The 26,656-nt window shown below is 40.7% G+C and overlaps 1 protein-coding gene across 2 annotated transcripts in view; it reads left to right on the plus strand.

The window, feature by feature from the left end:
* The window catches only part of grip2b (glutamate receptor interacting protein 2b), a 314,229-nt gene that overhangs the window by 266,822 nt on the left and 20,751 nt on the right, over nt 1-26,656 (plus strand). For both annotated transcript variants that reach the window (XM_029774267.1, XM_029774268.1), the window contains exons 14-20: nt 338-418; nt 4,614-4,677; nt 6,042-6,187; nt 8,679-8,823; nt 11,486-11,625; nt 12,772-12,960; nt 17,588-17,744. In XM_029774267.1, coding sequence (XP_029630127.1) covers nt 338-418; nt 4,614-4,677; nt 6,042-6,187; nt 8,679-8,823; nt 11,486-11,625; nt 12,772-12,960; nt 17,588-17,744 — 922 coding nt within the window. The remainder of the gene's footprint in view (nt 1-337; nt 419-4,613; nt 4,678-6,041; nt 6,188-8,678; nt 8,824-11,485; nt 11,626-12,771; nt 12,961-17,587; nt 17,745-26,656) is intronic.

Consider the following 26,656-nt stretch of genomic DNA (forward strand, 5'->3'; position numbering starts at 1 on the left):
AGTTAAGGCAATAAATAGGCCATAGTGGCAAAGTAATTACAATATACCAATTAAACACTGGAATGGTAGATGTGCAGAAGATGAATGTGCAAGTAGAGATACTGGGGTGCAAAGGAGCAAGATAAATAAATACAGTATGGGGATGAGGTAGTTGGATGGGCTATTTACAGATGGGCTATGTACAGGTGCAGTGATCTGTGAGCTGCTCTGACAGCTGGTGCTTACATAGGGAATAGGGTGCCATTTGGGATTCATCCTATGCAATCTATTGTAAATAACTTCCTGTGATATGGTGCCAGTTATGATGTGGGTTGTGTTGGGTTGTGTTGTGTTGTAGAGTCTGTTGTTCCCAGTAGTGGAACATTCCATGTTAAACTACCTAAGAAGAGAGGGATGGAGCTGGGCATCACCATCAGTGGTAAGGTTTAGTACACACACACACACACACACACACACACACACACACACACACACACACACACACACACACACACACACACACACACACATATACACACACACGTGCACACACACACACACACACACACACAGGCACACACACACACACGTTATCACACATGCAAACACACACGCGTACACACACACACATATACAGACACACACACATACACGCGTACACACACACACACACACACACACACACACAAATATAAAATAAACATACACACTTCCTGTACCATCATGTCTAAATGATCTATCATTGAAAGTCAGCAGAAGCTATTTATCCTGTTTCTCATGGAAGTGGCTTTATTTTATCACTAGACCACCCAGTGTTACCATGGTTGCGTCTTAAGTTACACCCTATTGCTTATACAGTGCACTACTTTTGTTCAGGGCCCATTGCACTCTATAGGAAATAGGGTGTAATTTGGAACGCAGGCCCCTAATCCTCTTCATTCTCCCTGTGCCTGCAGAAGACTGACTGCCTTGGGAATGGACCCGGCTGCTACAGCTCTGTTTATGCACAAGCAGCTATCTGAAGGGTTGTTGACTTTATTAAAGGACATGAAGTATCACTCTACTGATCTATTCCCTGGGTGTTCTCCTAGCTGCCTCTTAAACAAAAATAACAGCCATGGAATTTTCTTCTTCTCCTCCCCTTTAAGTCTTCTGCTCCCCTTTAAGTCTTCTCCCCTTTAAGTCTTCTGCTCCCCTTTAAGTAATCTCTCCTTTAAGTCTTCTCCTCCCCTTTAAGTCTTCTGCTCCCCTTTAAGTCTTCTCCTCCCCTTTAAGTCTTCTCCTCTCCTTTAAGGTTCAATGAAATAAAAATAAATAAAGGGATAGTTCACCCAAGTTCAAAAATTATAAATAATCCAAAAGTATCTCAAAATGATTGTGAATTTTAAGAAAGTCACTTATAGATGATTTTAACAGATCCGCAAACAATTCTCATATCGGTCCCATGACTTGAATGGTATTTGTGCCACAAATGCTAAGTATTCGCAGGTGGAAACAGTGCCAGGGAAACTAAACCAAAGCATGAATTGTTGTCATACCTTGACCATAGACTGCTTACAGGGTAAGGAAACCAATGTGTCATTCTGTCTTCAGGTTCTGTCTTCAGGTTCTGTCTTCAGGTTCTCTTCAGGTGCTGTCTTCAGGTGCTGTCTTCAGGTGCTGTCTTCAGGTGCTGTCTTCAGGTTCTGTCTTCAGGTGCTGTCTTCAGGTTCTCTTCAGGTGCTGTCTTCAGGTGCTGTCTTCAGGTGCTGTCTTCAGGTTCTCTTCAGGTGCTGTCTTCAGGTGCTGTCTTCAGGTTCTCTTCGGGTGCTGTCTTCAGGTTCTGTCTTCAGGTTCTGTCTTCAGGTTCTCTTCAGGTGCTGTCTTCAGTTGCTGTCTTCAGGTGCTGTCTTCAGGTGCTGTCTTCAGGTTCTCTTCAGGTGCTGTCTTCAGGTTCTCTTCAGGTGCTGTCTTCAGGTTTTGTCTTCAGGTTCTCTTCAGGTTCTGTCTTCAGGTTCTCTTCAGGTTCTCTTCAGGTTCTGTCTTCAGGTTCTGTCTCCAGTAGCGGAACACCAAAAGGGGCTCCATGCCACATTGTATATTGGAGTGCTTCTTCTAGAACATTACCAATAGCCAGCTGTTTATCTGCCGTTTTGTTCACTTCAATCTCAGTTTTTCTTTTGACAAGAAATTAGCATAAATATTTTCTTGACAACATATGAGTATATATATAAAGTATATATATATGTGTACATATATATATATATATATATACACACTTGTATATATACACACTTGTATATATATACACACAGTTGAAGTCGGAAGTTTACATACACCTTAGCCAAATACATTTAAACTTTTTCACAACATTTAATCCAAGTAAAAATTCCCTGTCTTAGGTCAGTTAGGATCACCACTTTATTTTAAGAATGTGAAATGTCAGAATAATAGTGGAGAGAATGATTTATTTCAACTTTTATTTCTTTCATCACATTCCCAGTGGGCCAGAGATATCACTGTCAGACCAATAAGCAGCGGGTTGCGTGTTCCACATAATTATATTAAGTTTGATGCACACGGAAAAACAATAAACTAGAACGACAGGAGACAGTTTCACAGGCTATAACTATACGTAGCAGTGCGAAATAAAACAACCCACAAAAACCAGGTGACAAAAACACTCCTAATATGTGACTCCCAATCAGGAACAACGATAACCAGCTGTCCCTGACCGGGAGCCACACAGACTAACAAAGAAACAGAAATACCAGAAAAACACATACAACACAGTACTTCAGCCACGTCCTGACCAAAAATACTAAACAACTACTCCCTCTGCTGGTCAGGACGTGACAGTGTAACTGAGTCAGGTTTGTAGGCCTCCTTGCTCGCACACACTTTTTCAGTTCTGCCCACAAATGTTCTATAGGATTGAGGTCAGAGCTTTGTGATGGCCACTCCAATACCTTGACTTTGTTGTCCTTAAGCCATTTTGCCACAACTTTGGAAGTATGCTTGGGGTCATTGTCCATTTGTAAGTCCCATTTGCGACCAAGCTTTAACTTCCTGACTGATGTCTTGAGATGTTGCTTCAATATATCCACATCATTTTCCGTCCTCATGATGCCATCTGTTTTGTGAAATGCACCAGTCCCTCCTGCAGCAAAGCAAAATCAAATCAAAGTTTATTTGTCACGTGCGCTGAATACAACAGGTGTAGACCTTACAGTGAAATGCTTACTTACAGGCTCTAACCAATAGTGCGAAAAAAGGTGTGTGTGTGTGTGTGTGTGTGTGTGTGTGTGTGTGTGTGTGTGTGTGTGTGTGTGTGTGTGTGTGTGTGTGTGTGTGTGTGTGTGTGTGTGTGTGTGTGTGTGTGTGTGTGTGTGTGTGTGTGTGTAAGTAAAGAAATAAAACAACAGTAAAAACACATTTGAAAATAACAGTAGCAAGGCTATATTCAGGCACTGGTTAGTCAGGCTGATTGAGGTAGTATGTACATGAATGTATAGTTAAAGTGACTATGCACATATGATAAACAGAGAGTAGCAGCAGCATAAAAGAGGGGTTGGGGGGCTGCACACAATGCAAATAGTTTTGGTTGCCTGTTCAGGACACTTACGGCTTGGGGGTAAAAACTGTTGAGAAGCCTTTTTGTCCTAGACTTGGCACTCCAGTACCGCTTGCCATGCGGTAGTAGAGAGAACAGTCTATGACTGGGGTGGCTTGGGTCTTTGACAATTTTTAGGGCCTTCCTCTGATACTGCCTGGTATAGAGGTCCTGGATGACAGGCAACTTTGCCCCAGTGATGTACTGGGCCGTACGCGCTACCCTCTGAAGTGCCTTGCGGTCGGATGGCCGAGCCGAGCACCCCCACAACATGATGCTGCCACCCCCGTGCTTCACGGTTGGGATGGTGTTCTTCGGCTTGCAAGCCTCCCCCTTTTTCCTCCAAACATAACAATGGTCATTATGGTCAAACAGTTCTATTTTTGTTTCATCAGGCCAGAGAACACTTTTCCAAAAAGTTCGATCTTTGTCCCATGTGCAGTTGCAAACCGTAGTCTGGCTTTTTTTGCTGAGCGGCCTTTCAGGTTATGTCGATATAGGACTCGTTTTACTGTGGATATAGATACTTTTGTACCTGTTTCCTCCAGCATCTTCACAAGGTCCTTTGCTGTTGTTCTAGGATTGATTTGCACTTTTCGCACCAAAGTACCTTCATCTCTAGGAGACAAAACGTTTCTCCTTCCTGAGCGGTATGACGGCAGCGTGGGTCTATGGTGTTTATACTTGCGTACTATTGTTTGTACAGATGAATGTGGTGCCTTCAGGCGTTTGGAAAATGCTCCCAAGGATGAACCAGACTTGAACAAGAAATTTGTGGATTGGTTGAAAAGCGAGTTTTAATGACTACAACATAAGTGTATGTAAACTTCCGACTTCAACTGTATATCTGTTACAACACACACACACACACACACACACACACACACACACACACACACACACACACACACACACACACAGAGAGAGAGAGAGAACAAACATCTGATAAAACTATATGCATCAGTAACTAACATTAGCTAACCTCTCTCCTCCTCCTCCTCCTCCTCCTCCTCCTCCTCCTCTCTTCTCCTGTCCCTCACAGCCAGTAAGAAATCTGGAGAGCCATTAATCATCTCAGACATTAAGAAAGGCAGCATGGCTCACAGGTACAGTATGATACAGGAACATGGATGGCTTCAGGCCACAGATTAATGACTTGGGTTAAATTGTTTGAGAGAGTGACAGTAACGTTGTCCTCCTACAGAGAGACAATAACGTAGTCCTCCTACAGAGAGAGACAGTAACGTAGTCCTCCTACAGAGAGAGACAGTAATGTAGTCCTCATACAGAGAGTCACAGTAACGTAGTCCTCCTACAGAGAGAGACAGTAACGTAGTCCTCCTTCAGAGAGAGACAGTAACGTAGTCCTCCTACAGAGAGAGACAGTAACGTAGTCCTCCTACAGAGAGAGACAGTAGCGTAGTCCTCCTACAGAGAGAGACAGTAACATAGTCCTCCTACAGAGAGAGACAGTAACGTAGTCCTCCTACAGAGAGAGACAGTAACGTAGTATGCCTACAGAGAGAGACAGTACGTAGTCCTCCTACAGAGAGAGACAGTAACGTAGTCCTCCTACAGAGAGAGACAGTAACATAGTCCTCCTACAGAGAGAGACAGTAACGTAGTCCTCCTACAGAGAGAGACAGTAACGTAGTCCTCATAAAGAGAGACAGTAACGTAGTCCTCATAAAGAGAGACAGTAACGTAGTCCTCCTACAGAGAGAGACAGTAACATGGTCCTCCCACAGAGAGACATTTCGCACAAAATCACCAATGATACAGTTCAAAACCTGTTTACCTCTCTCTATCCCTCTCTCTCTCTATCCCTCTCTCTCTCTATCCCTCTCTCTCTATCCCTCTCTCTCTATCCCTCTCTCTCTATCCCTCTCTCTCTACCTCTCTCTATCCCTCACTATCCCTCTCTCTCTCTACCCCTCTCTCTCTCTTTCTCTACCCCTCCCTCTCTCTACCTCTCTCTATCCCTCTCTCTCTCTACCTCTCTCTATCCCTCTCTCTCTCTACCCCTCCCTCTCTATCCCTCTCTCTATCCCTCTCTCTCACTACCTCTCTCTATCCCTCTCTCTCTCTACCCCTCTCTCTCTCTTTCTCTACCCCTCCCTCTCTATCCCTCTCTCTATCCCTCTCTCTCTCTTCCCCTCTACCCTTCTCTCTCTACCCCTCTACCCCTCTCTCTCTACCCCTCTACCTCTCTTTCTACCCCTCTCTCTCTACCCTCTACCTGTCTCTCTCTCTACCCCTCTACCTGTCTCTCTCTCTACCCCTCTACCTGTCTCTCTCTCTACCCCTCTACCTGTCTTTCTCTCGCTCTCTACCCCTTTATTCCACCCTTCTCTAACTTTTATCTCTATCTACCTCCGTCTACCCTCCTCTCTCTCTCTCTCTCTCTCTCTCTCTCTCTCTCTCCCTCTCTCTCTCTCTCTCTCTCTACCTCCTCTCTCTCTTTACCCAGGACCGGTACCTTGGAGCCTGGGGACAAGCTCCTGGCCATAGACAACATCCGTCTGGAGAACTGTTCCATGGAAGATGCCTGTCAGATCCTAGAACAGGCCGAGGACCTGGTTAAACTCAAGATCCGTAAGGACGAAGACAACTCTGGTGAGCCTGCTTGGTGCCTGGCTGGGAGGCAGTTAGGAAGGAGTGTATGAAATATGTCAAACACTCGCATAATGTTGAATGCTTCCATGCAATGTTCCAACCAGAAGGTCAAATCAAATCGAAGTTTATTGGTTACAGACATAGTTTAGCAGATGTTATAGTGAGTGCAGCGGAAGGTTTATATTAGTGGCTCCTAACAATGCAGTAAAATGTCAATCAAGTACACAAATAATTGTTTTGATACTGATCAATTAAATTAGCTTATTGATCAATGAAGCAATAGGCATGATCATTGGAGAACTAATTAAATAAGCCAAATAAACACACCAACATGAAGGCATTATGAACATGAGTTACAGTACCAGGCTCCACCACAGGGTGGCAGTATTGTGTGAACATGAGTTACAGTACCAGGCTCCACCACAGTGTTGCAGTATTGTGTGAACATGAGTTACAGTACCAGGCTCCACCACAGGGTGGCAGTATTGTGTGAACATGAGTTACAGTACCAGGCTCCACCACAGTGTTGCAGTATTGTGTGAACATGAGTTACAGTACCAGGCTCCACCACAGGGTGGCAGTATTGTGTGGACATGAGTTACAGTACCAGGCTCCACCACAGTGTTGCAGTATTGTGTGAACATGAGTTACAGTACCGGGCTCCGCCACAGGGTGGCAGTATTGTCTGAAAAATATCCACAGCCATTTGTTCTCCCCGTCTGACACAATCACGATGCAACGATTATCACCCACCAGTATTCTAGTGTTTTAGAGGAACCAATAGCTAGCTATACATGATGAATAGTAGAAACCTACAGTGTTATATAGTTCACGCTCTCTACCAAATATCAGATGCAGCTCTAGGAATAGCAGATAGGTTTAATAATGTTGCTGCCTGACGTGATGAAAGTGTTGCTTTAGTCCAGCTGTAGCTGAAGATGCCTCTCCTCTCCTCCCCTCTCCTCGCCTCGCCTCCAAACCTTCTTACTCCCCAGTGGTGGGATCTGAGGACATGTTTCACACATGACCGACACTATATATACACACAAAAGTATATAGCCACCCCTTTAAATTAGTGGATTTGCCTATTTCAGCCACACCCGTTGCTGATGGGGTGTATAAAATCTGAGGACACAGCCATGCAATCTCCATAGACAAACAATGGCAGTAGAATGGCCCGTACTGAAGAGCTCAGTGACTTTCAACGTGGCACCGTCATAGGATGCCACCTTTCCAACAAGTCAGTTTGTCACATTTCTGTCCTGCTATAGAGCTGCCCCTGTAAGTGCTGTTATTGTGAAGTTGAAACGTCTAGGATCAACAATGGTTCAGCAATGAAGTGGTAGGCCACACAAGCTCACAGAACGGGACCGCTGAGTGCTGAAGCGTGTAGCACGTAAAAATCGTCTGTCCTCGGTTGCAACACTCACTACCGAGTTCCAAACTGCCTCTGGAAACAACGTCAGCACAACAACTGTTCATCGGCAGCTTCATGAAATGTTTTCAATGGCCAAGCAGCCACACACAAGCCTAAGATCGCCATGTACAATGCCAAGCGTTTGCTGGAGTTGTGTAAAGCTCGCCACCATTGGACTCTGGAGCAGTGGAAATGGGTTCTCTGGAGTGATGAATCACACTTTACCATCTGGCAGCCCGACGGATGAATCTGGGTTTGGCTGATGCCAGGAGAACGCTACCTGCCCCAATGCATAGTGCCAACTGTAAAGTTTGGTGGAGGAGGAATAATGGTCTGGGGCTGTTTTTCATGGTTCAGGCTAGGCCCCTTCGTTCCAGTGAAGGGAAATCTTAACGCTACAGCATACAATGACATTCAAGACGATTCTGTGCTTCCAACTTTGTGGCAACAGTTTGGGGAAGGCCCTTTCCTGTTTCAGCATAACAATGCCCCCGTGCACAAAGCGATGGTCCATACAGAAATGGTTTGTCGAGATCGGTGTGGAAGAACTTGACTGGCCTGCACAGAGCCCTAACCTCAAACCAATCGAACACCTTTGGGATGAATTGGAACGCCGACTGCGATCCAGGCCTAATCGCCCAACATCAGTGCTCGACCTCACTAATGCTCTTGTGGCTGAATGGAAGCAAGTCTCAGCAGCAATGTTCCAACATCTAGTGGAAAGCCTTCCCAGAAGAGAGGAGGTTATAGCAGCTGTTATAGCAGCAAAGGCACCATCTCAGTCATAAGGGCCATTTTAATTTCCTCTATGCATTTCTTAGGGAAAGTGAATAGCCATCCTTCAGTCATTTTTCAAGTTGAATGCCTTTCTACCTGTGTATTGTGGATGTTAGATGTTTAGGGAACCTAGTTGTTATCTTTGTTGCTTTAAAGTTTAGTTATGTTATGCCCTGAAGACATCCCTTCCTTTCTCTGTCTCTCTCTCTTTCTCTCTCTATTGGCCTCTCTCTTTCTCTAATGGTCTCCCCCCCCCCCTCTCTCTCTCTCTCTCTCTCCCTCCCTCCCCCCTTCTAGATGAACAGGAGACGTCTGGTTTAATCATCTATACGGTGGAGCTGAAGAGATATGGTGGCCCGCTGGGCATCACCATCTCAGGCACAGAGGAGCCCTTTGACCCCATCGTTATCTCTGGCCTCACCAAGCGGGGCCTGGCTGAAAGGTGAGCCCGGGGATCCTGGAGCCTAGCTGCCCTGGTCAGTGTTTTTTTCCAGGGCCCCTGACTGTGGGGTTAGAGCCCGACGTGTTCTACCCCTTCTGTATCTCCTTCTGTATCCCCTTCTGTATCTCCTTCCCATACCCACCACAAGGCTCTGGCCTTGTCCAGCTCGGTATATCTAAGAGGAGGCTGGTTCAGAGGTGAGACAAGGGGGTACAGAGGATATGGGGAAAGGGGAAAGGGAGAAGGGCAGGGAACAAGAGAACAGAGTAAATGTCATCGTTAGTTTTGGCCTCACCAAGAAGGGCCTGGCTGAGAGGTGAGACCCACTAGTTCCAGGCAGGTACTCTAGACCCAGGGACCCAGGCATCTGTTGCCTACCCCACAAAGGCCTCTGACCGTGGGGCTAGAGCCAACCTGTCTATCCCTGTCAGCCCTGGTACTCTTCACACCTTTTTCTCCAAAGTATTTTCAGAAAATGGTCGAGTAGGGAGGATGTGAGGAATCAAGGAAAGACGATTTGAGAAAGAGACCCGGGGTCGGTAAGGGCAGGAGGGGGCACCAGCCCCACGTTCAGGGGCCCTACCCCTCTCTCCCCCCTCTCTCTCTTCCTCTCTCTCTCTCCTCTCCCCCTCTCTCTCTCCTCTCTCTCTCCTCTCCCCCTCTCTCTCTCCCTTCTCCCCCTCTCTCTCTCCAATCTCTCTCCTCTCTCCCCCTCTCTCTCTCTCTCTCTCTCTCCTCTCTCCCCCTCTCCTCCCTCTCTCCAATCTCTCTCCCCCCTCTCTCTCGCTCTCCCCCCTCTCTCACTCTCCCCCCTCTCTCTCTCCTCTCTTCCCCTCTCTCTCTCCTCTCTCCCCCTCTCTCTCTCCAATCTCTCTCCTCTCACCCCCTCTCTCTCCTCTCTCTCTTTCCTCTCTCCCCCTCTCCCACCTCTCTCCAATCTCTCTCCCCCTCTCTCTCTCCTCTGTCCCCTCTCTCTCCTCTCCCCCCCCTCTCCTCTCTCCACCTCTCTCTCTTCCCAATCTCTCTCCTCTCTCCCCCTCTCTCTGTGCCCAATCGCTCTCCTCTCTCCCACTCCTGCGTTGTCTTGGCTGTGTGCTTAGGGTTGTTGTCCTGTTGGAAGGTGAATCTTCGCCCCAGTCTGAGGTCCTGAGCACTCTGGAGCAGGTTTTCATCAAGGATCTCTCTGTACTTTGCTCCGTTTATCTTTCCCTCGATCCTGACTACTCTCCCAGTCCCCGAACTCCAATCAACTTGTAGAAACATCTCAAGGATGATAATGGAAACAGGATGCACTTGTTCAATTTCGAGTCTCAAAGCAAAGGATCTGAATACTTATGTAAATAAGGTATATATATTTTTTAAATATAAATTTGCAAAACTTTCTTAAAACCTGTTTTAGCTTTGTCATTATGGGGTATTGTGATGTCATTATGGGGTATTGTGATGTCATTATGGGGTATTGTGATGTCATTATGGGGTATTGTGATGTCATTATGGGGTATTGTGTGTAGATTTATTAGAAACAAATATAATTTAATCAATTTTAGAATAAGGTTGTAACGTAACAAAATGTGGAAAAAGGGAAGAGGTCTGAATACTTTCAGAATGCACTGTTGTTGCTTTGGTAACCAAACAAACAGGCTAGCTAGTTTAGCTAACCAAACCCCACACCTCCTCTGGCCTTAATTTCTTAACTAAACCCTTTATTTGAAATATTTTTAAAAGCTTTGCTTGATTGAGTTTCTCTGGGGCATTGGAACTGATAGAATAGTCCCAAAAGTGCAAACCCCACCCATCTTGCTTTCCAAACAGGATCAATCAAACAATCAAAAGTATTTGAAGTCATTTTGGTAGGCTATGTTTGTAGTATTTGTTTTCATTCATATGATATCAAAATGTGTCTTCTTAGTTAACTTTAAATGGGCTTAAATCAATTTTTTGGACTGTTAAATTAATCATATATACCCATTGATTCTTTAAGAATATATATATATATATATATACACCTTATAAATACCTCATGAGATCAGTTTAACTGTCGTACCCCATCAGAACCCAAAATATAAGCTTGTTTTTCTCCAGTTTCTATAAACAAAAAGTCAATGCAAACAAACACTATAAACATCTATCATGTTGATCTCCTGCATCAAATACTTTCAAAATCTCCTGGATCAAGTACTTTCAAAATCTCCTGGATCTAATACAACATAATGTGGGAAAAGTTGAGGGTTGTGAATGCTTCCTGAAGGCACTGTGACTAGTGAACTAAACCAAATGGTTGTTTCTGTGGACTAACATGGAGACATTTCGACCCTTGCCTCCATAGTTCTGTCTATGAATTTTAGAGTGGTTGTATTTCTCAAGCTCCATCACTCGGATGTATCTGGGGTAACGCTTTGTTATTGTTTCAGACCTATTATTCATTTTTACCGCTGTTATATTAAATAACTCATGTTTTTAAACGTGTTCTGTATGTTGGCTGGGTTATTCAGGAATCATGGAAAATCTAAGTTAGCTTAAAATATATGTTCTCTCTCTCATCTCTCTCTTTATGTTTATCTTAGAATGACCCATCTTATTTCTTAGCCACTATTATATTCCATGGACTACTGGTATATTACTGCCGTCTGGTGTAAACGGGGCCTGTCGTCTTTCTCTGTAGGACTGGAGCCATCCATGTGGGAGACCGTATCCTGGCCATCAACAGTGTCAGTCTGAAGGGCAAGCCGCTCAGCGAGGCCATTCACCTACTACAGATGGCCGGGGAGACGGTCACACTCAAGATCAAGAAACAGGTCAACAGTAAGTGTTCAGAAAATCAATCAATCAAGTGTGTTTTTACAGTTACCCGGCCTAGACCCCAAAGAGAAAGCAGGAAGACTGCAGTAACCACAACATGGACTGATGAAACATACTGTAGAGTTGTCAATATGTTTCGGTCTTCCTTAGGTGTCAGTCTGCACCTACATAAATCAGGTGTATGTTTCCCTTTCCCAAGGATATCAGGACAGACGTCATGTAACCAGCCATTTGTAGTTTGACATTTAAACATACTAACAACTACATGAAACCAGGCAGGCTGTGTGAGTTTGGTATAGAGTTCTGCTGGTAGCTGCCCTCTGATGCTGTGCTGCTGCTATGGGATCTCTGCCTCCTCTGTCCAGGCTCCAGCTCAGATACATACTGCTTGTTGTCCTAGAACAGCTCATCTTCCTAATTCATGTGTGTATGAGGTTCATGTGCTTCTAAGGTTTTCCTTCCCCCATAAAACCAGTAAAACATCATTATGTACAAAAAAAGGGAAAATATAACTATAGTTCTTTTAGTTTTTTTTTGTGCAAAGGCTTGGTCACTTTGATCCAGTATTTGATGACCTGCGCTGTGTTTAACTTTATCTGCTTGGAAAATTAGTATCATCACATAAAGAAAAAAAATGTCCCTGTAAAATAGTTAATGCTGTTATGCTTTTCACCCAAAAATAGAAGAGGTTCCTGGAGGGGATCATTACATTGAAACGGTGGGGAAACCCGAATAAGTTCTTCACCCCTTTTAATGGATCCTCAAAGAACCTTTTGAAGAACCAATTGGGGTTTGGTATTTTCCTCCCACCCTTCGACGTCTCTCGTATGAGAACATAGTTTATTAATAACTTTATCAGCGTCCCAAATGGCACCCTATTCGCTACATAGTGCACTACTTTAGACCAGAGCCCTATGGCACCCTATTCCCTACATAGTGCACTACTTTAGACCAGAGCCCTATGGCACCCTATTCCCTACATAGTGCACTACTTTAGACCCTATTCCCTACATAGTACACTCCTTTAGACCAGAGCCCTATGGCACCCTATTCCCTACATAGTACACTACTGTTAAACATAGGCCATGTGCCCCGAAAACACGCAGAGACCCTTCTCTGAACAGATGTTCCTCTACTTCCTCCTTCCAGTGGCAGACGAGGAGAAGAAGGATGGAGAGATGGAGAATGATTTGAGTGACACGGAGGACGTGTCGGACATGACAGACTCTCAGAAGACCAACAAGCTGTCAGAGATTTACTCCACCACCATTCCCAGTGTGGACTCTGCCATGGAGTCCTGGGACGGATCCGGCATCGACGCCGGCTACGGCAGCCAAGGTAAAGACTAGTGGTAGACATGGTGAGACCAGGGTTAGGGTTGTGGTTAGAGTTAATGATTGGTGACACCATGTCCTGGGACGTCTCCGGCATCGATGCCGGCTACGACAGCCAAGGTTTGACCCCACAGGGCAGCATAGACTCTATGGTTCTATAGTTGATATATCTATGGTTCTATAGTTGATATATCTATGGTTCTATAGTTGATATATCTATGGTTCTATAGTTGATATATCTATGGTTCTATAGTTGATATATCTATGGTTCTATAGTTGATATGTCTGTGGTGATATAGTTGATATAATCTATGGTTCTATAGTTGATATATCTATGGTTCTATAGTTGATATGTCTGTGGTGTTATAGTTGATATATCTATGGTTCTATAGTTGATATGTCTATGTTTCTATAGTTGATATATCTATGGTTCTATAGTTGATATGTCTGTGGTGTTATAGTTGATATGTCTATGGTTCTACAGATGATATATCTATGGTTCTACAGTTGATATATCTATGGTTATATAGTTGATATATCTATGGTGTTATAGTTGATATGTCTATGGTTCTACAGATTATATATCTATGGTTCTATAGTTGATATATCTATGGTTCTATAGTTGATATATCTATGGTGTTATGGTTGATATGTCTATGGTTCTATAGTTGATATGTCTATGGTTCTATAGTTGATATATCTATGGTGTTATGGTTGATATGTCTATGGTTCTATAGTTGATATGTCTATGGCTCTACAGATGATATATCTATGGTTCTATAGTTGATATATCTATGGTGATATAGTTGATATATCAATGGTTCTATAGTTGATATAATCTATGGTTCTGTAGTTGATATAATCTATGGTTCTATAGTTGATATATCTATGGTTCTATAGTTGATATATCAATGGTTCTATAGTTGATATATCAATGGTTCTATAGTTGATATAATCTATGGTTCTATAGTTTATATAGCTATGGTTCTATAGTTGATATGTCTATGTTTCTATAGTTGATATATCTATGGTTCTAAAGTTGATGTCTGTGGTGTTATAGTTGATATGTCTATGGTTCTACAGATGATATATCTATGTTCTATAGTTGATATATCGATGGTGTTATAGTTGATATGTCTATGGTTCTATAGTTGATATGTCTATGGCTCTATAGTTGATATGTCTATGGTTCTACAGATGATATATCTATGGTTCTATAGTTGATATATCTATGGTTCTACAGTTGATATATCAATGGTTCTATAGTTGATATAATCTATGGTTCTATAGTTGATATAATCTATGGTTCTATAGTTGATATAATCTATGGTTCTATAGTTGATATATATATGGTTCTATAGTTGATATATCTATGGTTCTATAGTTGATATATCTATGGTTCTATAGTTGATATATCTATGGTTCTATAATTGATATATCTATGGTGTTATGGTTGATATGTCTATGGTTCTATAGTTGATATGTCTATGGCTCTACAGATGATATATCTATGGTTCTATAGTTGATATATCTATGGTTCTATAGTTGATATATCTATGGTTCTATAGTTGATATATCAATGGTTCTATAGTTGATATAATCTATGGTTCTGTAGTTGATATAATCTATGGTTCTATAGTTGATATATCTATGGTTCTATAGTTGATATATCAATGGTTCTATAGTTGATATAATCTATGGTTCTATAGTTTATATATCTATGGTTCTATAGTTGATATGTCTATGTTTCTATAGTTGATATATCTATGGTTCTAAAGTTGATATGTCTGTGGTGTTATAGTTGATATGTCTATGGTTCTACAGATGATATATCTATGGTTCTATAGTTGATATATCTATGGTGTTATAGTTGATATGTCTATGGTTCTATAGTTGATATGTCTATGGCTCTATAGTTGATATGTCTATGGTTCTACAGATGATATATCTATGGTTCTATAGTTGATATATCTATGGTTCTACAGTTGATATATCAATGGTTCTATAGTTGATATAATCTATGGTTCTATAGTTGATATAATCTATGGTTCTATAGTTGATATATCTATGGTTCTATAGTTGATATATCTATGGTTCTATAGTTGATATATCTATGGTTCTTTAGTTAATATAATCTATGGTTCTATAGTTGATATGTCTATGGTTCTATAGTTGATATATCTATGGTTCTATAGTTGATATAATCTATGGTTCTATAGTTGATATAATCTATGGTTCTATAGTTGATATAATCTATGGTTCTATAGTTGATATATCTATAGTTCTATAGTTGATATATCAATGGTTCTATAGTTGATATAATCTATGGTTCTATAGTTTATATATCTATGGTTCTATAGTTGATATGTCTATGTTTCTATAGTTGATATATCTATGGTTCTATAGTTGATATGTCTGTGGTGTTATAGTTGATATGTCTATGGTTCTACAGATGATATATCTATGGTTCTATAGTTGATATATCTATGGTGTTATAGTTGATATGTCTATGGTTCTATAGTTGATATATCAATGGTTCTATAGTTGATATAATCTATGGTTCTATAGTTTATATATCTATGGTTCTATAGTTGATATGTCTATGTTTCTACAGTTGATATATCTATGGTTCTAAAGTTGATATGTCTGTGGTGTTATAGTTGATATGTCTATGGTTCTACAGATGATATATCTATGGTTCTATAGTTGATATATATATGGTGTTATAGTTGATATGTCTATGGTTCTATAGTTGATATGTCTATGGCTCTATAGTTGATATGTCTATGGTTCTACAGATGATATATCTATGGTTCTATAGTTGATATATATATGGTTCTACAGTTGATATATCAATGGTTCTATAGTTGATATAATCTATGGTTCTATAGTTGATATAATCTATGGTTCTATAGTTGATATATCAATGGTTCTATAGTTTATATATCTATGGTTCTATAGTTGATATGTCTATGTTTCTATAGTTGATATATCTATGGTTCTAAAGTTGATATGTCTGTGGTGTTATAGTTGATATGTCTATGGTTCTACAGATGATATATCTATGGTTCTATAGTTGATATATCTATGGTGTTATAGTTGATATGTCTATGGTTCTATAGTTGATATGTCTATGGCTCTATAGTTGATATGTCTATGGTTCTACAGATGATATATCTATGGTTCTATAGTTGATATATCTATGGTTCTACAGTTGATATATCAATGGTTCTATAGTTGATATAATCTATGGTTCTATAGTTGATATAATCTATGGTTCTATAGTTGATATATCTATGGTTCTATAGTTGATATATCTATGTTTCTATAGTTGATATATCTATGGTTCTATAGTTGATATATCTATGGTTCTATAGTTAATATAATCTATGGTTCTATAGTTGATATGTCTATGGTTCTATAGTTGATATATCTATGGTTCTATAGTTGATATAATCTATGGTTCTATAGTTGATATAATCTATGGTTCTATAGTTGATATAATCTATGGTTCTATAGTTGATATATCTATAGTTCTATAGTTGATATATCAATGGTTCTATAGTTGATATAATCTATGGTTCTATAGTTTATATATCTATGGTTCTATAGTTGATATGTCTATGTTTCTATAGTTGATATATCTATGGTTCTATAGTTGATATGTCTGTGGTGTTATAGTTGATATGTCTATGGTTCTACAGATGATATATCTATGGTTCTATAGTTGATATATCTATGGTGTTATAGTTGATATGTCTATGGTTCTATAGTTGATATGTCTATGTCTCTATAGTTGATATGTCTATGGTTCTACAGATGATATATCTATGGTTCTATAGTTGATATATCTATGGTTCTATAGTTGATATATCAATGGTTCTATAGTTGATACAATCTATGGTTCTATAGTTGATATAATCTATGGTTCTATAGTTGATATATCTATGGTTCTATAGTTGATATATCTATGGTTCTATAGTTGATATATCTATGGTTCTATAGTTGATATAATCTATGGTTCTATAGTTGATATGTCTATGGTTCTATAGTTGATATATCTATGGTTCTATAGTTGATATATCTATGGTTCTATAGTTGATATAATCTATGGTTCTATAGTTGATATGTATGTGGTGTTATAGTTGATATAATCTATGGTTGTATAGTTGATATAGCTATGGTTCTATAGTTGATATAATCTATGGTTCTATAGTTGATATATCTATGGTGATATAGTTGATATAATCTATGGTTCTATAGTTGATATATCTATGGTTCTATAGTTGATATATCTTTGGTTCTATAGTTGATATAATCTATGGTTCTATAGTTGATATATCTATGGTTCTATAGTTGATATATCTATGGTTCTATAGTTGATTTAATCTCTGGTTCTATAGTTGATATTTCTATGTTTCTATTGTTGATATAATCTATGGTTCTATAGTTGATATATCTATGGTGATATACTTTATGTATCCAAATCTTCGTCATGGTCCTTCCAGCCCAATAGGTTTGTACACAAGTAATTCTAATGGACCTGTCACTCCAAATTGTCATTTTTATTCTACCTAATCCCCTTTCTCCCTCACTTCCCACCCTCACCTCTACCAACACCCCTTCTCTAGGGCCCTACAACCACCAGGCAGCAGGCATCGCCCTGCACCCCCATGAGTGGAGGAGTGCCAAGCAGAGGACCAGCCCCCCACCCCCGGCCCGTCGTATTAAGAACTACCCTTTCAGTGACGGGGGCTTCAGTGAAGACGACTGGGACAAACCGTCAGGGTAAGACTCACTGTGGAGACCTCATGCCAAACATCTCACCCCTCCTTGTATACTGTCTCACTGTGGACACTAGAGCGTGCAGGACCTGTAGGTGCTATGTGCTGTACATCTCATATAAGCTTTCAGAGTAACACTCACTGAGGAGAGAGGACCCATAGAAGAGCAAGGGCTTTGCAGGTTGCTACTAGGGTTGCAAAAATCCTCTGTGCCTATCCCCAACATTCCCAGGATTTCCAGACATCCTGGTTAGAAGATTGCTGGAATCAGGAGGAAAATCTGGAAATAAATCTGGTATATGCCAACCCGGGATTTCTAGAAAACCTCGGAATTCTAGTAAAATTGCCGGAAGTTTTGCAGGTTGTAACAATGGCAGGTACTTGAACAGTTCCAACAATGGTAGGCACCATAACAGTATCCGGTCTTTGTAGGTTGCTACAATGGGAACCTCATGATCGTACCGAAACTTTGCATGTTGCAAAAATAGGAAATCCAATGACAGTATCTGGTATTTGCAGGTTGCAGAACTGAGCTATTATTTGATCATTTATAGACAGGGTTTGTGCTGTGCAAACCACGTGACAGCACAGCTGGATTCACAGCCTTTAAACTCTAATGAAGGCAGCTTGCTGTCGAAATGTTGGTATTTATGAAATGTAGAACTATTGTTTCTGATAGTGTGCAGCTTTTCTTTTCACAGCAATGGGTTCACACAGCAATGGGTTCACACAGCAATGGGTTCACACAGCAATGGGTTCACAGAGTTCTAAAAGGACATGTCTGTTTTTTTGCCTTTAGCTGTGTGACCTCAGAGCCGCTTGTGATGACACCATCACTAAACATCTTGAGGGATTCGTGAGTGTCATGAACTTTAACTGCCAGCCAGGGCTCTTTCCCACATGATGCCTCCGATTCCGTGTTACGCCGAATAGAATGTCATAATCCTCCCTGTTAGGGGGCTTCGACAAAGACGACTGTGACTCACCTACAAGGAGAAATCACCGGAACCCTTTAACAGTACCAGACATTTGCAGGTTTCAAAAAATAAACTACAAAGACTCATGAACTCAGAACTACTATGACTAAGTGTTTCATGTTAGACCACAAAGTCCTGTGTAAATCGTCATAACATCAAACACACCTAAAGCTAGATTTACAGATAAGAGTTGAACAAAAAGTCATGTAATTGTTTCTAGACAGCTAAATAATAGGGGTGTGGCCTGCATAGGGGTGAAATTAGTACAGGACACCCAAGTGCATGCAGAATTATATGTTTTTATATAGTCTAGGAGGTGAAATCATAGAATTCCATATAGATCCGTATTCATTTAATATATGATGTTTATGGATATAGTAGCCTAGGAGGTGAAATCATAGAATTCCATATAGATCCGTATTCATTTAATATATGATGTTTATGGATATAGTAGCCTAGTGGGTGAAATCATAGAATTCCATATAGATCCGTATTAATTTAATATATGATGTGTATGAATATAGTAGCCTAGGAGGTGAAATCATAGAATTCCATATAGATCCGTATTCATTTAATATATGATGTTTATGGATATAGTAGCCTAGGAGGTGAAATCATAGAATTCCATATAGATCCGTATTAATTTAATATATGATGTTTATGGATATAGTAGCCTAGGTCTAGTAAAGTTTTGTCATATACATTTTAACATGCAATACCTTTTAACGTAGGCGGCTCAAAGCTAATTTTCAACCATAATTGACTCGTAACACGTAGTCCCCGGCGGTTATATCCCCGGCGGTTATATCCCCGGTGGTTATGTCCCCGGCGGTTATATCCCCGGCGGTTATATCCCCGGCGGTTATATCCCCGGCGGTTATGTCCCCGGCGGTTATATCCCCGGCGGTTATGTCCCCGGCGGTTATATCCCCGGCGGTTATATCCCCGGCGGTTATATCCCCGGCGGTTATGTCCCCGGCGGTTATGTCCCCGGCGGTTATATCCCCGGCGGTTATATCCCCGGCGGTTATATCCCCGGCGGTTATATCCACGGCGGTTATATCCCCGGCGGTTATATCCCCGGCGGTTATATCCACGGCGGTTATATCCCCGGCGGTTATATCCACGGCGGTTATATCCCCGGCGGTTATATCCCTGGCTGTTATATCCCCACGGCGGTTATATCCCCACGGCGGTTATATCCCCGGCGGTTATGTCCCCGGCGGTTATCTCCCCGGCGGTTATGTCCCCGGCGGTTATCTCCCCGGCGGTTATATCCCCGGCGGTTATGTCCACGGCGGTTATGTCCCCGGCGGTTATATCCCCGGTGGTTATATCCCCGTTCGGTTATATCCGCACGGCGGACGGGTTTAAGGTCTTTAAATATTGTGTGGCGACGGGTTGAATAAAGAGAATACCTTAAAAAAAATCCATAAATGTATAATTCTTGTGCGATTTATATCTATAGGCTACGTTGAGATTTTTCTTTCATTATTTCAGGCTATCTTAGTCGGGTTTTAGTGCATGAACCTAAACTTCAGGGCTTAACTGTACACCCACCAAATAGACAACACAGCCAATCGACTTATAATGTTTTTGGGAACTGTGCGTAAAAAATGAACATCAGTCCACGGAGGCAAAAGGTACATTGTCAGAGTTTATTTCAATAAGACAAAAAGCTGCGGAAGGAGAGTTGAAAATATTTGGTGAAGTGGTAAAACAGGATGATAGCACTGCCAGCTATGTTGTGTGTGTGTGTGTGATGATTGTGAGGCGCTGCTATTACAAATTCCACAGTCACAAGACCAGACTTCAAAATAGGCCTATGTCATGTCAAGGGAACTGTAGACTACAGTTTAGACGGGTTAAATGGAAACTGAAATATGGACGTTGACTGTAGGTCTATAACCTGTCACAGAGCCTTCATATTAACTCCTGTAGAATTAACCATTTCTTGCAGTAAAATGATACACCTAAATGTAGGCTGAATTTGGACTTGGTAACAGGAGTGGCAAAATATTATTTACTTATTTCTGCATCTTGAGAGAATGCAATGCTCAATTAGATATCAAATGTATTTATATAGCCCTTCTTACATCAGCTGATATCACAAAGTGCTGTATAGAAACCCAGCCTAAAACCCCAAACAGCAAGTAATGCAGGTGTAGAAGCACGGATACCATCTGTAGAGGTTCTGTCTTTATCATAAAAGCTGATAGTATTTCAATCACATAAAATATGCATCGTAGCCGAACTGAAATCTTTGGTATTTTTCACAGCTTTATTTTTCCTTACAACCAGTCAAACTGATGTAATTTGGACATTTTGCACAGAAAAGCTTTCCTGTTTTTTTCCTCCCCTCCCCAGTCCCCAAAACATCTTTGCTCTGTGAAAGATGACAGAAAAACTTTCCCATTTTTTTCCTCCCCTCCTCAGTCCCCAAAACGTATTTGCTGTGTGAAAGATGACAGAGAACTTTACTGATGTCAGCTAGATTAAAGCATTCATTTCCTATATTACATTATTCTGTTGAGGAGCAAGGGTTTATTTAGTCGTCCAGGGCAACGGATAATGACAAAAGATAAGCTACATGTATCTAATTATAGACAAGTTAACTAACAAATAGCCTACCAAAATGTCGGAAATTTATAAGCAGAAACATATCTAAAATCAGGCAACAAGAAATCCTGCACCCCCTGTCAAAAAAATCGTTCTGCCTTTGAGCCGTAGCCTATTAGTGCATGTTCTATATATGGTGCTGGCCTCAGATTTTCACTTTATCACATATAGTTGAGCGGTTGCGGATGGGTTATTAACAATTGTGGGCGGGTACGAGTGAACAAACAGCTGCCCCGCTGGAGAAACAAACAGCTGCCCCGCTGGAGAAACAAACAGCTGCCCCGCTGGAGAAACAAACAGCTGCCCTGCTGGAGAAACAAACAGCTGCCCTGCTGGAGAAACAAACAGCTGCCCCGCTGGAGAAACAAACAGCTGCCCCGCTGGAGAAACAAACAGCTGCCCCGCTGGAGAAACAAACAGCTGCCCCGCTGGAGAAACAAACAGCTGCCCCGCTGGAGAAACAAACAGCTGCCCCGCTGGAGAAACAAACAGCTGCCCCGCTGGAGAAACAAACAGCTGCCCTGCTGGAGAAACAAACAGCTGCCCTGCTGGAGAAACAAACCGCTGCCCTGCTGGAGAAACAAACAGCTGCCCCGCTGGAGAAACAAACAGCTGCCCCGCTGGAGAAACAAACAGCTGCCCCGCTGGAGAAACAAACAGCTGCCCTGCTGGAGAAACAAACCGCTGCCCTGCTGGAGAAACAAACCGCTAACAGAGAGTTAATTTGGTTCTCTAATTTGGTCCCTTTGTGGCTCAGTCGGTAGAGCATGGTGTTTGCAACGCCAGGGTTGTGGGTTCGACTCCCACGGGGGACCAGTACGGGGGGGAAAAAAAATAAAAAATTTATGAAATGTATGCATTCACTACTGTAAGTCGCTCTGGATAAGAGCGTCTGCTAAATGACTAAAATGTAAGACTAGGCTATAGGCCTATCAGCCTACATTTCATGTTGGCCTTTTATAAAAACATTTCATGTAATTCTACTACACTTTATATGAATGGAGACATTTGTAGAATCTTTTTTAATACTATAAAAATTACAGGGTAGCCAACTTTGCTGACGCTGACAAACAGATCAATAAAAACGTTGTTGTATTATCCATATGAAATTGGCCTACAAAAAGGGGAGACACAAATACCATATGACCGTCCATCTGACCTGGAGGAGGAAGTTATTGTCCAAAAACAAACAAAAGTTGTACAGACCAAAGGATAAGGAGGACAGTGAATGTGTGCACTCACCAGGGATATGGCCGATGTTCTCCGCTGGTGCCTATACGATAGGCTAATAAGATAGGCTAATAAGATAGGCCAATAAGATAGGCTAATAAGATAGGCCAATAAGATAGGTCAATAAGATAGGCCAATAAGATAGGCTAATAAAATAGGTCAATAAGATAGGCTAATAAGATAGGCCAATAAGATAGGTTAATAAGATAGGTTAATAAGATAGGCTAATAAGATAGGTCAATAAGATAGGCTAATTGGACAGATTGGAGTTTTTTTTTTCATTGTCATCTCTTTACAGCAATAGCCATTTGCTTTCCAGACTGTTTTTCCGCGATTGTATTTTTAAATATTGTGATATGCCTGGCTGGGGTCTCTTCTTTTCACTGGCAGTCGCAACTCAACTATCATCCATATGGCATTTGGTTGCCGAAGTAGCGGGACCTTCCGTCTGTAGCCGATGTGATTTAAAACAATCCAGAGCTTCCCGTGTGGCTCAGTTGGTAGAGCATGGTGTTTGTAATGCCAGGGTTGTGAGTTCGATTCCCATGGGGGACCAGTATGGGAAGAAAAAAAAACATGTATGAAATGTATGCATTCACTACTGTAAGTTGCTCTGGATAAGAGCATCTGCTAAATGACTAGAATGTAAAAAATGCTCATCAAATTATCCTCTGTAGCCAAATCTTGTTTAGTAGCCTATTTTGATATTATTTCTGTATGTATAGACAGGAGTAAGCTAATTAGGCTACATCATGTTGGTAATTGAATTAAATGTACTTTAGGGAAAGCTTAGCTTCCCCTAGCCTTATGAACACACTATGCCTTTTAAATGATGTATAAACACAACTAGACATGATGCTTTCATCTGATTGTCAAACAATCACTTAAACTAAGGCACTCCACAAATCATTTCACAATCCAAACCCCAACAGTCCACTGTGCACCTGCAAATCGATGACTGGAAAGAGACATCTGTTATAAAACACCTAGATGTATTGTAAATAACAATCTGCCATTGTCATTAGATCTACACTTGTAGCCTGAATTGATGCATCCGCTGTTTCCCCACAAACGCCACGGTCTCATCTCCACCGTGACAAAATGTACGTGTTCTGTTACAACTACGACACATTTTGGAGCATACACCACCTGGTTTCCAGTCATTTTTCTTAATATTTCATTTTACATTTACGGCATTTAGCAGATGCTCTTATCCAGAGCGACTTACAGTAGTGAATGCATACATTTCATTTCATGCATTTTTTTTTTTTTTTTTTTTTTTTTTTGGACTGGCCCGCCGTGAGAATCGAACCCACAACCCTGGCGTTGCACACACCATGCTCTACCAACTGAGCCACAGGGAAGGCCATGCTGCTGACATAAATAATGGTGTATTAGCCTGTAGTTTTGTTTTAGTCATTGATTTTGATAGACTCACGTTTTACTGGTACGGCGTACCCCCACTATTTATTTTGCTGGGAAGCCGTACCCGATTATACCACCTTACTTTCACCCCTGATTCTGCCTGATATAGTTTTTTGGTCATGTTGCATTGATTTTGATACGCTCACGTTTTACCCTCACTATTTATTTTGCTGGGTTGCCATATCGGATTGTACCACCTTACTTTCACCCCTGATTCTGCCTGATATACTTTAATTGCTTTTAGCTGTATGTGCATTGCCTCAGAAGTGCTTGTGATGTCATCACCACTAAATCAGTGGTGGAGTGAGTGATTCATGAGTGTCAGCCTCCCCTTAGCACTTCCTCTAAGGCTCTGGCCCCATATCTACTCTAGTGTACTACTTTGTCTGCAATCTGTTAGCATGCATTCTAAGTAATCTGCAACCTGTTAGCATGCATTCTAAGTAATCTGCAATCTGTTAGCATGCATTCTAAGTAATCTGCAACCTGTTAGCATGCATTCTAAGTAATCTGCAATCTGTTAGCATGCATTCTAAGTAATCTGCAATCTGTTAGCATGCATTCTAAGTAGTAGTATTTGAGTAGTACAGTATGTGAGTAGTAAGTAGTATGTTAAATGTATGTGAGTAGTATGTTAATAGCTGTATTTAGTAGTATGTAAATATTATGTTAGTTAGTAGTATGTGAGCAGTATGTGAGCAGTATGTTAGCAGTATGTTAGCAGTATGCTAATAGTATGTTAGCAGTATGTTAGCAGTATGTGAGCAGTATGTTAGCAGTATGTGAGCAGTATGTTAGCAGTATGTTAGCAGTATGTTAGCAGTATGTGAGCAGTATGTTAGCAGTATGTGAGCGGTATGTGAGCAGTATGTTAGCAGTATGTGAGCAGTATGTTAGCAGTATGTGAGCAGTATGTTAGCGGTATGTTAGCAGTATGTGAGCTGTATGTGAGCAGTATGTGAGCAGTATGTTAGCAGTATGTGAGCAGTATGCTAATAGTATGTTAGCAGTATGTTAGCAGTATGTTAGCAGTATGTTAGCAGTATGTGAGCAGTATGTTAGCAGTATGTGAGCAGTATGTTAGCAGTATGTGAGCAGTATGTTAGCAGTATGTGAGCAGTATGTTAGCAGTATGTGAGCAGTATGTTAGCAGTATGTGAGCAGTATGTTAGCAGTATGTGAGCAGTATGTGAGCAGTATGTTAGCAGTATGTGAGCAGTATGTTAGCAGTATGTGAGCAGTATGTTAGCAGTATGTGAGCAGTATGTTAGCAATATGTTAGCGGTATGTTAGCGGTATGTTAGCGGTATGTTAGTAGCATGTGAGTAGTGTGTTAGTGGTATGTTAGTAGCATGTGAGTAGTATGTTAGTGAGTTAGTAGTATGTTAGTTAGTAATGTGTTAGTTAGTAGTATGTTAGTTAGTAATGTGTTAGTTAGTAGTATGTTAGTTAGTAGTATGTTAGTAGCATATTAGTAATATGTTAGTGAGTTAGTATTATGTTAGTTAGTAATGTGTTAGTTAGTAGTATGTTAGTTAGTAATGTGTTAGTTAGTAGTATGTTAGTTAGTAGTATGTTAGTTAGTAGTATGTTAGTTAGTAGTATGTTAGTTAGTAATGTGTTAGTTAGTAGTATGTTAGTTAGTAGTATGTTAGTTAGTAATGTGTTAGTTAGTAGTGTGTTAGTTAGTAATGTGTTAGTTAGTAGTATGTTAGTTAGTAATGTGTTAGTTAGTAGTATGTTAGTTAGTAATGTGTTAGTTAGTAGTATGTTAGTTAGTAGTATGTTAGTAGCATATTAGTAATATGTTAGTGAGTTAGTATTATGTTAGTTAGTAATGTGTTAGTTAGTAGTATGTTAGTTAGTAATGTGTTAGTTAGTAGTATGTTAGTTAGTAGTATGTTAGTTAGTAGTATGTTAGTTAGTAGTATGTTAGTTAGTAATGTGTTAGTTAGTAGTATGTTAGTTAGTAGTATGTTAGTTAGTAATGTGTTAGTTAGTAGTGTGTTAGTTAGTAATGTGTTAGTTAGTAGTATGTTAGTTAGTAGTATGTTAGTTAGTAGTATGTTAGTAGTATGTTAGTAGTATGTTAGTAGTATGTTAGTAATATGTTAGTGAGTTAGTAGTATGTTAGTTAGTAGTATGTTAGTAGTATGTTAGTAGCTTGTGAGTAGTATGTGAGTAGCATGTTAGTAGTATGTTAGTGGAATGTTAGTAGTGTGTTAGTAGCATGTGAGTAGTATGTTAGTGGTATGTTAGTGGAATGTTAATAGCATGTGAGTAGTATGTTAGTGAGTTAGTAGTATGTTAGTAGCTTGTGAGTAGTATGTAAGTAGTATGTTAGTGGTATGTGAGTAGCATGTTAGTGATATGTTTGTGGAATGTGAGTAGTATATTAGTGGAATGTGAGTAGTATGTTAGTAGCATATGAGTAGTATGTTAGTGGTATGTGAGTAGCATGTTAGTGGTATGTTAGTGGAATGTGAGTAGTATGTTAGTGGAATGTGAGTAGTATGTTAGTGGTATGTGTGTTGTATGTTAGTAGCATGTAAGTAGTATGTTAGTGGTATGCTAGTGGTATTTAAGTAGTATGTTAGTAGCATGTAAGTAGTATGTAAGAAGTATGTGAGTAGCATGTTAGTGGTATGTTAGTTAGTAGTATGTA

Source organism: Salmo trutta, chromosome 14 (genome assembly GCF_901001165.1).
Source record: "Salmo trutta chromosome 14, fSalTru1.1, whole genome shotgun sequence".
NCBI lineage: Eukaryota > Metazoa > Chordata > Actinopteri > Salmoniformes > Salmonidae > Salmo > Salmo trutta.